General features: G+C 39.6%; 1 protein-coding gene across 1 annotated transcript in view; it reads right to left on the bottom strand.

The window, feature by feature from the left end:
* Window positions 1–13,958, bottom strand: part of LOC146003178 (calcium/calmodulin-dependent protein kinase type IV-like) — a 91,232-nt gene that overhangs the window by 16,059 nt on the left and 61,215 nt on the right. The window contains exons 2-4 of the mRNA XM_083141364.1: window positions 11,620–11,692; window positions 8,774–8,842; window positions 194–349 (exon numbers count right to left, since the gene is read on the bottom strand). Of these exons, the coding sequence (XP_082997490.1) occupies window positions 194–349; window positions 8,774–8,842; window positions 11,620–11,692 (298 nt within the window). The remainder of the gene's footprint in view (window positions 1–193; window positions 350–8,773; window positions 8,843–11,619; window positions 11,693–13,958) is intronic.

Below are 13,958 nucleotides of genomic sequence, written 5' to 3'. Positions count from 1 at the left end.
CACTGCAATCAAACACCAGCCTAATTAAGCACGTAATAGCCCCTCTCGAATGTCATCACGCAAAATGCCAGGTGCAGGCAGCCACCGGGAAAATTGCTCGCCATCGAAAAATAAAAGCTAATACCGAACGAACCTCATCAGTGGAAACGAGCCGCGGGCTAATGGCCGTGTAATTAACACGAGGTAATTTTACCTGCAGAGCGGAGAGGATCTGTCGCACAGCCACCGCGGCGTCCTCCTCGCTGTAGTGGCCCTTCTCCACGATCCTCTCGAACAGCTCCCCTCCGCTGACCAGCTCTAGAACGAGCTGGATTTCCGCCTCTGTTTCGAACACCTCCCGCAGCTGGATCTGAAACGAACACCAAGACAACTTCCTTGAAGATGACAGCAGAAAGTTTTGTATTATTGCAGTAATACAGGATTGTTCAAAAAGAAGGTGCAGATTTCAAATCCTTATTGTGGACACTTGGTAAAAGATACAAACATGTACTTTAGGCCTTTTCTACTCTTACGGCCGGCGGCCCTCGTGCTGGCAAGGGAAGTTAGAAACGGGAATTACACCGCAGACCAACCAGACAACAGCGGCAGCGCAGAGTTACGACATCGAGGGGAGGAGGTGCTGCCCCCACTTCGTTCTACAGGCTGCTGCGTTTCTTATCGCACTGGATTGTCGCTTCCCAGTTCCCCACTTCCCTTGCCAGTATGTAGGGCGCCCGCCATAAGAGTAGAAAATACATTTATGCATCACCAGAGAGAGCAAGAATCAAAGTTTTATACACTCAAAAATAGGCGTGCGCAGACCCTCTGATTAGGGGGAGGGAAGTCTTGATAAAAGTTCAGTTGGAGAAAGAAAAACCTCATTCAATCTCTTATTTTTATTGTATTGATGGGTACTAAACAGGGGTGTGTCCGGACCCACCGAAAGTCACTCTATAAGAATTTCATCTTCCGTGCCACAAAAGTTCTCTGTCTCCCTCTACTTTATTTTCCTTATCTGTGGCTCAGACTAATTTACAAATAAACATTTTTTCGTACAGCAGATTAAAATCAACTATACATAATCTAATCATTTCCAATGTGTCACTAATTTATTCTGCGACCACATAGGAACACAACTAGGCTAAGGGATAAAATACGTGAGTCTTAATAACAAGTAATTTGCTAGAGAACGAAGTGAGATAGTCCATTAAATAGGAAATAAATCCGCCGTAGTTGTTTGGAACTTTCGTCGAATTGAAAATCCTTTATTTTTTAAAGATAATAATATTGTTTAATAACGATAATAAGATTTATCTATACTAAATTTCTAAGTGAGAGTACTAGGAGGGGCAACCGCCCTCCCTTGCCCCTCCGTGCGCACGCATATGCACCCAATATGAGCACTTCTATGGTGCGATGTCTAAACGATGATACATTTCGTTTCACACACCCGCAACAATTTCATATTCTTCAGCTCATCGAGATTTGCAGGGAGTAATGTCAGGAGACCTAGGTGGCCACCAACGATGCAAAAAGTCTCTTCACCTCTTCAAATCCAGCATACCAGAAGGCAGAAGAGCTCCTGGGAAGTCGCCATATTGCTTTCACGACCTCCAGTGCTGCCGCACGGAATCTAGTGGATATTATTCTACGTGGGTTATTAGAACTTTTATTCATACTCTCTCCGGTGATTGAATAGCACCGATATCTTAGTGGGGGCACAAGATGTTGTGGACAAAGTGTGAGAGCGAATAGATTTAATCTCTCTCTGCTCTTGTGTTTCTCGCATCTTCGGCATAAATACAGACGAGATAGAAATAGAAGACGTTACTGGGCGCATCCCAGAATGCAAAATCATGGACATGATCGCAGCAAGATCTCCGCGAGACAGTTCTTATACCCTTCCTACTTGCCCATCTCTCACCATCTGGCAAAAGGCAGGTTCCAAGAAAGCAAAATCTCAATTCCAGACTTCTATAAGGATTACTACAAGCAGGCCCGTAGCCAGAATTGATCTCTAGGGGGGCTCACGGGTTATCAGGGGGGGCTTTGTAAAGCAAGTCTATTTTTCAAAAGGTTAAAAGTATTAAATTAAGATGTGTGTGTGTGTGTGGGGGGGGGGGGGTATTAACTTATATAAAATTTCTAAATATCATACAGATACTACATTTTTCAACATCTTTTAAACCATCCCTTGGAGTGTTAATTGATTGAAACTGATATCATCCCTTACAATAGAGTTTCCCAAACTTTTTCGTTTCACGGCGCCCCTAGTGTTTCAAGATTTTCCCGCGCCACCCTGGTCAGAATGTAAGCCTATCTACGGGGCTCGAAAAATTCCGGTCACCAGGTCGCCATGGCGACTAAAAATTTTAACCTGGCGACTGTGATCTTTTGCTGTAATATGTACAAAATTTTGATGATTCTAAGTTCAAATTGCAGTACAATTTTTTTTATCAACGTTGTGAACATTCCATAGAGTCAGTAACAATTTCTTACTCTTTGTCCCCCATTTCCTGCTTTCTAAAATAATTTAGCGATGTTTTGAATACCGTGATGCTCAGCATCTTATACAGAGAGTTTCAAAAGTCGCACAATCCAAACTAGAAATGTATATCATCAAAACCGTAAGAGATATTTACACCCGGTTTTCTGCATTATAGAGCGTCATCCATTGAAATATTTTTCAATGCTTAAAGTTATCAGTTCACTCCGTACAGAAAATTATATAAATTAATAACTGACGGAAAGCAGCATTCAATTTTTTCCAGAAATGAACTTCTGACTAAGAAAAATATGTAAGAAATTATCGAAGGGTCATAATTAGACATTTGATGACTGATGCCATGTGAGTCTGTCATTTGTGACCAATATTGGTCATGTGTAACATTTGATGAATTGGAAGGCCTGTGTTGCTGCACCCATGAACCTTCGGGTTTAAGAAGGCTAGAGAGTGAGTTAGTTAGTTAGTTAAAGGGATGAGAAGACAGGTGAGTGGAGAAGGTTACATAATTTAGAACTGCATAGTTTGCATTCATTGTCAGATACATTATTAGAATAATTGAAGAAGACTTAGATGGACAGGACATGTGGCACGAATGGGAGAGGAAACAAGAGTTTACAGGATTCTTATTAGAAAACGTGATGGTAAGAGATCTGTAGGAATTCCAAGACAAAGATGAAGGGATAACGTTGAGATGGACCTAAAGGAAATCGGTAAGGATGGAAAATATTGGATTGATCTTGCCCAGGATAGGGACAGATAGAAGGCTTGTATTGCTGCAGCCATAAACATTCGGGTTTAGGAAGGCTAGATAGTTATTTAGTTACACTTTTGTTAAAAGGACTAGTATTTATATAGAAATATGCAGCTTACATGCATTCAAAAGCATTTCTTCGTAGATCTAAAGCACAACCTTGCCAGCGATAGAAACATATCTTCACTAAATAAAAGTGACTGTTCATTTTTCCTCAATGTCCTTCGCAGAAGTGGGCTTGTGTAACACAAGGAAAAAAACATAATCAGAAAAGCTGTATGCAGCCATGTTTGTGACTTGCAGGCGACAGTGTGTTCCTGGCAGGCGATTTGATATTTCTGGAAATTTTTTTCTCCTTACGTAACACCACTACAAGCTGATGTAGCCAGTTGAACACAGCGAAGCCTGACTCGGCGACTTTGAACGCAGGTGACTGTTTATATGCATGAAGATGCATTTAATACAATGACTTCTCATTCTATTTCGCATCGTTTCTTGGAATTTTTAATTCCAGTTTTGGATATTTTACAAAAATGCTCTTGCAGGAAACATGCCAAGTTTGCTTCTTCAGATATACTTGGGTGAAACTGTCACATACATATGCAATTATTAATAGAAGATATATATATATATACATATATATATATATACAACATATATATATATATATGTTAAGCATCATGTGTAAGTATGTGTTCAAACATTAAATTTATTATACGAGGGGTGTTCAAAAAGTAAGTTCTGATAGGCTGTTGAAAAAAGATCATACATATCTGTCAAAATTTATTATGGTCAGAATCGTTTCAACATAAACCACTTCTCCTCGATATAGTCACCACCTTTTGTTACATAGGCGAATCTTATCGGGGTACTTATGCCCATGATTGACAGGACACATTTCAAACTAGGGCACAGGCTCTTGTACAGCCTTGTCGAGAGTTATTGACACATTTTACCGAGTAGTTTAAAGAAGAACGACTCACAATATCACTCCGCAAAATGTACTATTTACTATTACAAATATAACTCACGTTCACTGTATTAAAAAACAAGTTTATGTGTTGATATGTACGAGGAGCGTTCAAGTCAATTGGGGACTTATTTTTTTCCAGGTTTAAATAGACGCCTAGGCTGAAGGTTTTGTATGCAGTAGGAACTGGCAACTGTGTGCTGTTACTGGTAGGCGGCGCTTATATCCCGCGCTTCTGCATAGACCGTTATTCAAGATGGCGGACAACAGTGTGGACGTCTACATGGAACAGCGTGTTGTGATGAAGTTTTTTAGTGAACGAGGACAGAAAACCTGCTGAAATTTACAGAAGACTTCAGGCTCAGTACGGTGATGAGACACTCTGTCACAGTAAGACATTTGAATGGTGTAAGCGCTTCAAAGATGGCCGTATCTTTATTACTGACGATCCCGGTCGTGGTGGATCACAGCCCACGCCAGTCATTCCTGGGAACATTCAGCGCGTGGAGCAGCTGATCCTGGACAATCGTCGCATAACCTGTCGTGAAATTGCAAGTATCAATACTATACTATCAACAGTGAGTATTACTGCAGTGTTCTGCGTGATGTGCATAAGAGGTTATGGAAGAAACGTCCGGGTTTCATCACAAAGGGTGTTTTCTTTTTGCAAGACAATGCACGACAGCATACCGCTCAACGCACATTCCAAACATTCCAGGAAATCGGCTGGGAGATATTACCACACCCCCCCCCCCTATAGTCCTGACTTAGCGCCAAGTGATTTTCACCTGTTTGGACCCCTGAAAGAATTCCTTAGAGGAAAACATTTCAACACTGATGATGAAGTGAAGAATGCTGTTCTACAATGGTTCCGCCGTAATGGTAAATCTTTCTATGCCGAAGCATTCCAGTCGTTAGTTAAACGCTGGGATAAGTGTATAACTGTAGCAGGAGGTTATGTGGAAAAATAAATCCAGTTACCACACTTTGAAATTTGTTCTTCTATTTGTTTTTAAAAAAAGTCCCCGATTGACTTGAACGACCCTCGTATATTTTATCAATACTAACAAACCATTTGATTAGCATTGAAATCAAATTTGGTGAAACTGAGTTTCAAATAATGCAATTTCATATCACCACAGAATTTAGGCAAACACAAACTGTTATGACATGGAAGATATTTCCACCACTCCTCATATTTAGATGTTACATATCAATTCTGAGTTTTTATACACAGTAATCTGATGAATAATTTCTGATTTGATTTAATTCTTTTCCGTATGGCATTTAGCTGATGAGCTCCACAATTCACAACCATATAATAAACACAAATAATAATAATAATATGTATGTGTAAGCTCAACCCTTTGCATACCTGACTCTTTCAAATTACACCAGGCAGCAATAGCATAGTGATTCCTGTATTTCCCTTTGATATATTCTCCAACATCAGGGCGTTTCATCTCATACTTGAAGAAACCAGAAATGGAATTGTCTCCCCCGTCATGCACCAGAAAGTGACATGGCATGAATGAGGGCGTGGATATTCTATTTCAACTTTCTAAAGTCTCCTCACGTACAGTGAACCATATGCATGCAGCGAATGCAGTTAAACCCTTGAGATGTTCTCGGTTCTGAGAAATGATTGTGAGAACTTCTCAGTTGTTCCTTAGAAGACAGTCGCAGTATTCTACCCTGTTCATTGAGGAGTCTACTTGACTAAGGCCCTCGCATTTCTTCCAGCATTTGAATCAAACTCTAGTAAATGTATAGAGGGTGTATAAAGATAACCAAGATGAAGTTACACCCCTCTCCTCAAGAAAAGGGTGGATGTAAAGGGTGATCATTTCTCAAGACACCCAAATGACCACTTCACCTCCACGTAATACACCCTGGACTACATTTTTCAGACTAACAAGTCTGTGACGTCTAGACCCATGGCCCGTGTAATCCTCCATGGTCCCTGCGTTGTGTGCTGTCTAGTATACCGGGTGGTCCATAAGTCCCGGAACGGTCACATATCGTGCGAAATACACATCGAATCGGAAAACGAAAAATAATACGTGTTTAATAAGTGAAAGAAAGCTATTCAATGATATCACACTTGATATTTTAAATGGAAACCACGTTTTGTATTGTAGAATCGGAAAGAGGACTTCATTCAGAGTCCAACGAGATATCAACCATCCTCCTAGCTCAATTAGGAACGGAGATATGGCGATTTTAAATTTTCGCATGGTAGACACCCCTACCATATACTCTATTGAAAGGTCTTGACGTGCAGATTCCGAATCTGCAATTGCTTTCACTCTAGCTCAATTAGGGGCAGAGCGTCCCTTTCAAATGTTTTTGGGTTTTATGAAATTTTCAATTTAAAATCGCCATATCTCCGTTCCTAATTGAGCTACGAGGATGGTTGATAGCTCGTTGAACTCGGAATGAAGTACTCTTTCCGATTCTACAATACAAAATGGGGGTTTCCATTTAAAATTTCACAGTTGCCCCCCGCCCCACCCTCGGGGGGCGGGGATGGGGAATCAAGTGTGATATCATAGAATAGCTTTCTTTCACTTATTAAACACGTATTTTTTCGTTTTCCGATTTGATGTGTATTTCTCACGATATGTGACCGTTCCGGGACTTTTGGACCACCCGGTGTGTGTTTGTGATTGTCCCTTCATCAATTTTATCTTATCACCATTCATCCTCATCTTCGCAAAAGTAGCAAAAACGCGAGGTGAAATAAATCAATTCAATACAAAAAAAAATAAAAGAGTAACAAAGTCAGCTGTACAGCAAGCAATATTTTGGGAAACATGAATTAATTTCTAGGTGATATATTGTCTCAACTTATTCGTATGCTGACAAGACATCATTTAATCTATGTTTGCCACTAACGACTCCAGAAGAAATAGACGGAGTGGCGATGGGGGTATTCAAAGATTCTCACACGTTCCTAAATTAATCCAGAACATGGTATCAGGTAATAATCGTTCCATTACATGTAGATATTCGTTTTTTCCTAAAAAGTGGGGGGAGCCGCTTTTCTGAAGGGGTTGGCCCACCTGACCCCCCTTTTAAAGTTATCACTCATATCTGCACATCAGCTTAGCAAGGATGCTGTATTTGTACCGTTACACTGTCTTACAATATGTGAATAATAATGTATTATTAGCCACTGCAAGTGTAGCTTTTCTTGCGTGCAACAGTAACACTAAAACAAATAAATTATTATACACATACATTTGTTATTATGGTTACTTATTACCTGTAGTTTCAGGTCTCGAATTGAACATACGTAAGTTACAACAACAATATTGTCTCCTATATATTAACAGGAACACGAAGTTATACAAATGGATGACAAATGAATGCAAACAAAAAAAAAAAGGAAAACAGAGAAGAGGAAGAGGAAGGGATTATCTACGAAGTGAAATGTAAAGAATGTCAGAGTGTGTACATAGGAGAAACGAAAAAGAGACTGAAAGATAGGTTGAAACAACATAGGGATGATGTACGACTTAAGAGAGAGAGAAATGCGATATTTAAGCACACGAGAGAACCAGGACATGACGTAGAGTGAGATGAGGCTAAGCAGATAGGAAGGGAGAAGAGAATGCTAGTGAGAAAATGGAAGGAGGCCAAGGAAATAGAGAAGAAAGGTGAAGAAGACACAATGAACTGGAATGGGGGACTGAAGTTAAACAAAGAATGGAAGAAGGTGTTAGAAAGAGTGGAAAGAACAAGAGAGAAAGAGGAGAGGAGAAGGAAGAAAAATGAAGGAAAAAGAGCGTGAAATAAAAAGTCCAACCACATTCTAGTAGATGGAAGAAGAAATGTTTAGCCTTTTAGGTGAAAGTACAGTTGACAAGTGAAAGCCACCTGCTAGAAAGTTCCAGAACAACTTTCTAATAGTCTGGAGGGAGTAATGTTTTGTGTATATATAATGCCCTGTTTTTGTATCTTGTTACTTTTGTACTTGATACAGAGTCTGAAGAAGACCTTGCTAGAAGGTTGAAACGTTATGTTTAGTTTATGTTTTTAATAAAATAAATTACTGCCTTGGTCAGCATATTTATTTTTTAACAAATGAATCCTGTTTCATTTGGCTTCCGTTAACTAATTACAGGAGAAACTACTCAACTAAATGCGCAGATAATAACAGTTCAGCAGCATCGATCGTTTTGCACAAAGAGCAGCTCACGAGAAACGCCAAGATAATGACATATTCCTTGCAGACATCGGGTATACAACCGGACTCAGCTTGCAGAAAGAGATAGGGGTGGAAGAAATGGCGTTAAAACCCAGAAAGTTTTAATAAAGCATGTTTTCCTTTGCGTTCGCTTTTAAATTTCTAAGGCTCGTGGTATATATCAATACTTTACATGACTAAACTATTGAAATTATTTCGATATGTTCATAATATCGAAAATGCATGTAAATAACGTCTTGCTACTTCTGAAAGTTTGCAAATACAGTGAATGTTCAATTAACAAACTCATACTACATTAGGATTTGACATCGATACCGATCGCTGATTTCGAAATCCAACAAAAACAATACTTACGATATGAGGATGCCGTAAGTTGAGAAGAACTCCAATTTCTGTTTGTACCAATTTTCTGTTAAGGCCGCCCTGAAACCGAAGAGAAGTAAAGATTTAAAATATGTATATTGTTACAAATTTAATAAAATTGTTGTACAAGGGCACACAGTTATAATTTTTATCACACAAATGTTTGGAAAACCTTTCAAACTCTTGTTGTAATCTAACATTTTATACACACACACACACACACACACACACACACACACACACACACACCAGATACTTTTATCTGTTTCATTAGATGGTGATAGATAACAAAGCTTCATTTTTTGTTGGTTGGTCGAAGGTCTTTAATCAATTTAATTAACGTTGCTTATTAGTGCCGTTAACAGGAATGCTTAAGAATTGAGATTCATGGCTAAGAGTAAACTTGAATTAATGTACTAGATACAGGGAAATTATGTGTTGGTTGCCACCACTGGCTTCTTGTGAGCAGTAAACAATCCGAAGACAATATGCAATAATAGAACAATAGAGAGGAAGCGATTACAGTGACAAGACTATGGCAGGAAACGGTGATTTCAAATCACGTGACAAATTAGAAAATATCAACTTGCATCAGGCGCGACGGCGGAATGACAGTGTCTTAAGACTCATGAGGTGGAGATCAGTTGAAAGAAAGCACAGAGGCATGTTTCCATGGCAACCAACAAACCCAGTGCAGTGCAGATGGCGCCAAATGGTTTGGTCTCGAAATGGAATGGAATGACAGCGCAGTCTCTTGTTAGCGATTCGCTTTGTCGCCCTGGATAAAACGACGTCCTGACAGCCAGACAAACGAACCCCCTCCCCCCTTTCCTCTTTGAAGGCGCCGAGGCATCGAATTACAAGAGATTGACAGGAAATGCATGGAATTAGGTTCATACTGGAAGCTGCAATTAAGATAAAGAGGCCGACACCTTCGCGAAAGTGCAATGCATCAACTCTGAGTCAAGGGCAAGTTAATTTTTTAATATCTTACTGAATTACATTCGATAATTGCACTTCTAAAACGTCATTTAAAGGGTGTGCAGTTGAACCGTTTTCCTAAATTTAACACAAGAGGTTCATAGTCCGCCATCTTGAAACCCCTTGACGATTTCAGCAAAATTCAATATGAGCAGTGATGTGTACAGGATTTTTATAAAAGGTAGGACACTATGTCTTCTTCAGTTCAATATTGCGCCATTTTCCCCAGCACTTGACATGTTTTTTAAGGAATGCCAGGCCAAATGGGGGTCATGACCTCATCCCCCTTTGGGCACGCTACTGACGTAAGTATCTTGAATCTATGGCAATTTCAGTTCGAAAACTCTAAATTTATGTAATTATTGTTTTAGATGGCGAAGTTAAGGCACAAGCCTTTTCTTCCACTTTAGATTTTACAAATTGATTATAATACATAATAGTTTGAGAAGTACATAAAAAGTACAACATATTAACAAAAGACTTAAAGAGCACATGTGAAGAACACACATACTGTAAGAAAGGTAAGATGCACGTAGGACGTAAACACACCATAGCATTTTATTTTATTGTATTTCCCTGTTTTCAGTATTGGTAAGTTAACGCCAGAACATGATTTCTTAATTTTGATTAAAATTCTTAAAAGTCATTTGGTAGGTCGTCCCATGATCTGGTTGAAGGAATTTCCGTAAAACGTTGTCCTCTTGGAGGCGTATCTTCCCGTTTCGCCGATTCCCCTTTCGCCCAGTACCGAAAAACTTGTTTTATTGACCCAAGTGATAACACGCGCCAGAACGGAAGTACCGTTTCGCCCAGAGGGAATTTTTAAAGATGTTTTGAATGTGAAGGGAAATGTGAAAGTAAAAAGGCAAATAATCAGGTTGAGCTTCCAATTGAGCCTTGTCGCATTGTTTAATGCATTAATAACAGAAATACAGTTACATGTACATAAGAATACACAGTACAAACACAATATAAACAATAGTATTAGCCGGTTAGGTTAGGTTAGGTTAGGTTACAGGTGGGGTGTAAAGAGAAAGGACACGTGGCTCTGCACGATTGGGAATTTTTACTTTCAGATTTCCCTCTGAGCGAAACAGTAACGTTCTGGCGCGGATTATCACTTGGGCCAATAAAAGAAGTTCTTCGGTACTGGGCGAAACGGGCATGGATCCTTGGAGGAACTGGTCAGCATAGGGTTCGAGCGGGTGGTATACGACAGATATCGTGGCCACAAAATTAATGACTTGCCACATTTAATCTTACGTGCAGCAAAAAGTCTGGTAGGCAGTGTCGGAGATTGGGTGCCAAAACTGGGACGGCACGGACAATTTACTTTCTCTTGTTATACAAGGTTGGCATTAAGAGACCATAGTGCGGGGCCAAACATTGGGGGTCAACTGCCCCCCTCCACGCACCCCGTAATCGCCGCCACTGCTGGGAGGGGTGGTTCAAACGGACCAGCACGAAAGTACAGTTAAGGGCAATACAAATGGGCCAACTAGATTCTGAAATTCTCTCTTCCCTACAATGGATTTTAATATAAAATCTTCAATAGCAACTTCTACCAGCGCCGTAGAGTTAGGCAACACACATATCGCCTTGCAGGGAAGTTGATATTTCAGGATCTCGATGTCCCGTTATTATTGACGGTGACTGTACATCTTTGCGATTTTAATATTGCTATTCTTTCATGCGTTATTATTAGTGTATAATATTCAGTGTTGGGTGATGAACCTCAACCCTCCTCAGGATACGCTTTATTTTTGTTTTCAAATTCCACCACAAACTTCCTCTGCATATTTGCACATTCACATTCTCTAAAGATCTAAACATACAAACATGATACGTTTACTAACCTTTCGAAATATTTTGCACGCCCATTCCGTCTTTCCTTTGTGCAAGCAATTGTACACAGTGGACGAGGAACCCCTGGAAATGAAAATAAAATATGGTTAGGCACGGCAAAAGCATCACGTACAAGTCAAAACTTAAAAATTTATATCTAGTACGTCTGAGTAAAGAAGGGTTCCTTGCCATAAAGAATTGAAACTTTACACACAAAGTTACGAGGCAATGAAACATATAATTCCAATCTCACGCGCACGAGCGTGTAGTCAAATGGTTATCGCTCTTGTCTTTGGGAGTCCTCAAAATTTCTGTGTTGGCTCAGCATTCATGAGCACAATTGAGGAGCTACTTACAAAGAAAGCAATAGCGGACTTCGGTCTCAAAATTCAGGAAAGAGCGGCAAAGGGACTCGATGAACTGGCCACGAGTCGCCAAATTAAAAAGCCATGTATTCAGAAATAATCCATAAAATGTATAATTATGATTCTCACTTTATCTTCATTTATTTATTAATTGGTTCAATTATTGTGCGCGTAAGATAGACGATCAAGTAAGGATTGTTATATCTAGAATAATGTGAAAAAAATTAAATTGGTTACGAATACAGGTTTGAAAATAATACTTTCCTTATGTAAAACATACACACATTATTTAACTAAACTTATGCTGATTTTACAACTATGGTTGAAATCAAGAACTCGTTTCATGATAAGGAGATTTCACAGAAGAACTCCACTGTTCATGACAATTGAGTTACATGTATAACTTAGAACTGTGAAGTATCAACATTTCAGTGCTAGAAGTAAGTATCTTCTAAGTTTCAAATTCTTACTCATGGAGGCACCACTATGTTTGTGCTTCAACAGCTAAACATGTTATCTAAATAGGCCTTTTTCTCAAAACTGTCTTGAATGGAGTTACGCCACTTGTGCTCTGAATTCCTCAGATGTTGTGTACCTTCTTGTAAGTGCACATGCTACGTATAGTGTAAGTTTTGTCGATTAAAATTGTCTAATGTTGAATTCCAGGCTAATATGAGAGTGGAAATACGAGGTTGGATCATTACGTATCGCACAACATTTTTTCCCCGCGATGTTATGGTGACTGGGACGTTGAAATTTTACAGACGTATATTTTGAAGTTCGCGCTAGAGATGTAATTTGTTCGATCAGGTATAACTCTTGCGGCAGAAGCGTGAACTACTTAGCAAAGATGGCGTGCATGTTATATTCGTCAACGTGTGAAGAGCAAAGAGCTGTAGTTTGTTTTTTTGCGGGCGAGAGGACAAAACCCTAGTGAAATTGACGGGGAAATGTTGGGCGTGTATGGGGAAGACTGTTTGAACCGTAGCAACATCTCCAGGTGGTGCACATTCTTTCAAGGAGGCCCTGTGCACCTTGTTGACTCGTCACGTTCCGGGCGACCAGTAACAGCTGCAACGGAATGGAATGTTACCGCCATTGAGCAGGCAATTCTCAATGACTGGCGGATCCATCTGAGAACTTTGTCAGAGCGGTTCAACATTTCTTACGGTACGGTATGCGATATTCCTAGGTGGCCAACGCTTCAATTCAGATGAAGATGTGCAATCGGTTGTGCGCAGATGGCTGTATTCCCAAATGACGGAGTTCTATGAACAGGGTATATTAAAACTAGTGCCACGATGGAAAAAATATGTTGAAAAACTTGGCTCCTATGTCGAAAAGTAGCTAAAAGATGTGGTTTCATTGTGTATAATTTATGTTGTCTTAACTATTAAACTCCTTTTTTAAAAAAAATGTGCGATACTTAATGATCCACCCTCGTATCTTGGCAATTATAGTCAAACTAGGTTTCATACATTCAGAAACGCGGACTGACATGATATCCTACATGAGCTTGCATTTTTCTTTTGAAACAAAGGATCGATGCAAGATAGAGGAAATTATAAGGCGTGTCCAAGGACAACTAAAATCGATATTTTGCATGTTGACACTCCTTCCTCATCATGCCTTTACATCACGCTAGAAAAGATTTTATAATCGCGTGTGGTGATATGTGATGCAAATCGATTTACCAACGTGTACTTCAACGGTTAAGGTATCTGGTAAAAAGTGTGCGATTCAAACCTTAAGCATTGGAAGATCTGCCAACATACAGTGTAGAAACAAACCTTTTAACTTAAGGTTTTCATTCAACACAACTGATTTTACCCGTCTTACTAAATACCTGACGAACGCTCCTTAAAAGCTGTATTCTTTCCTGTAATAAATCATCCACTTGAGTTCTGTAACGCCTTTGGGAAGGTCATTTAACAATGTCTTCACGTGTGTTGCTTTTAACATTTTTACAATGCATCAACGCACTC

This window comes from Lepisma saccharinum, chromosome 19, assembly GCF_977018435.1.
Source record: "Lepisma saccharinum chromosome 19, izLepSacc3.1, whole genome shotgun sequence".
Taxonomy (NCBI): Eukaryota; Metazoa; Arthropoda; class Insecta; order Zygentoma; family Lepismatidae; genus Lepisma; species Lepisma saccharinum.
Note: the sequence above shows the minus strand (reverse complement) of the source record. Positions and strands in the feature narration are given on the sequence as shown.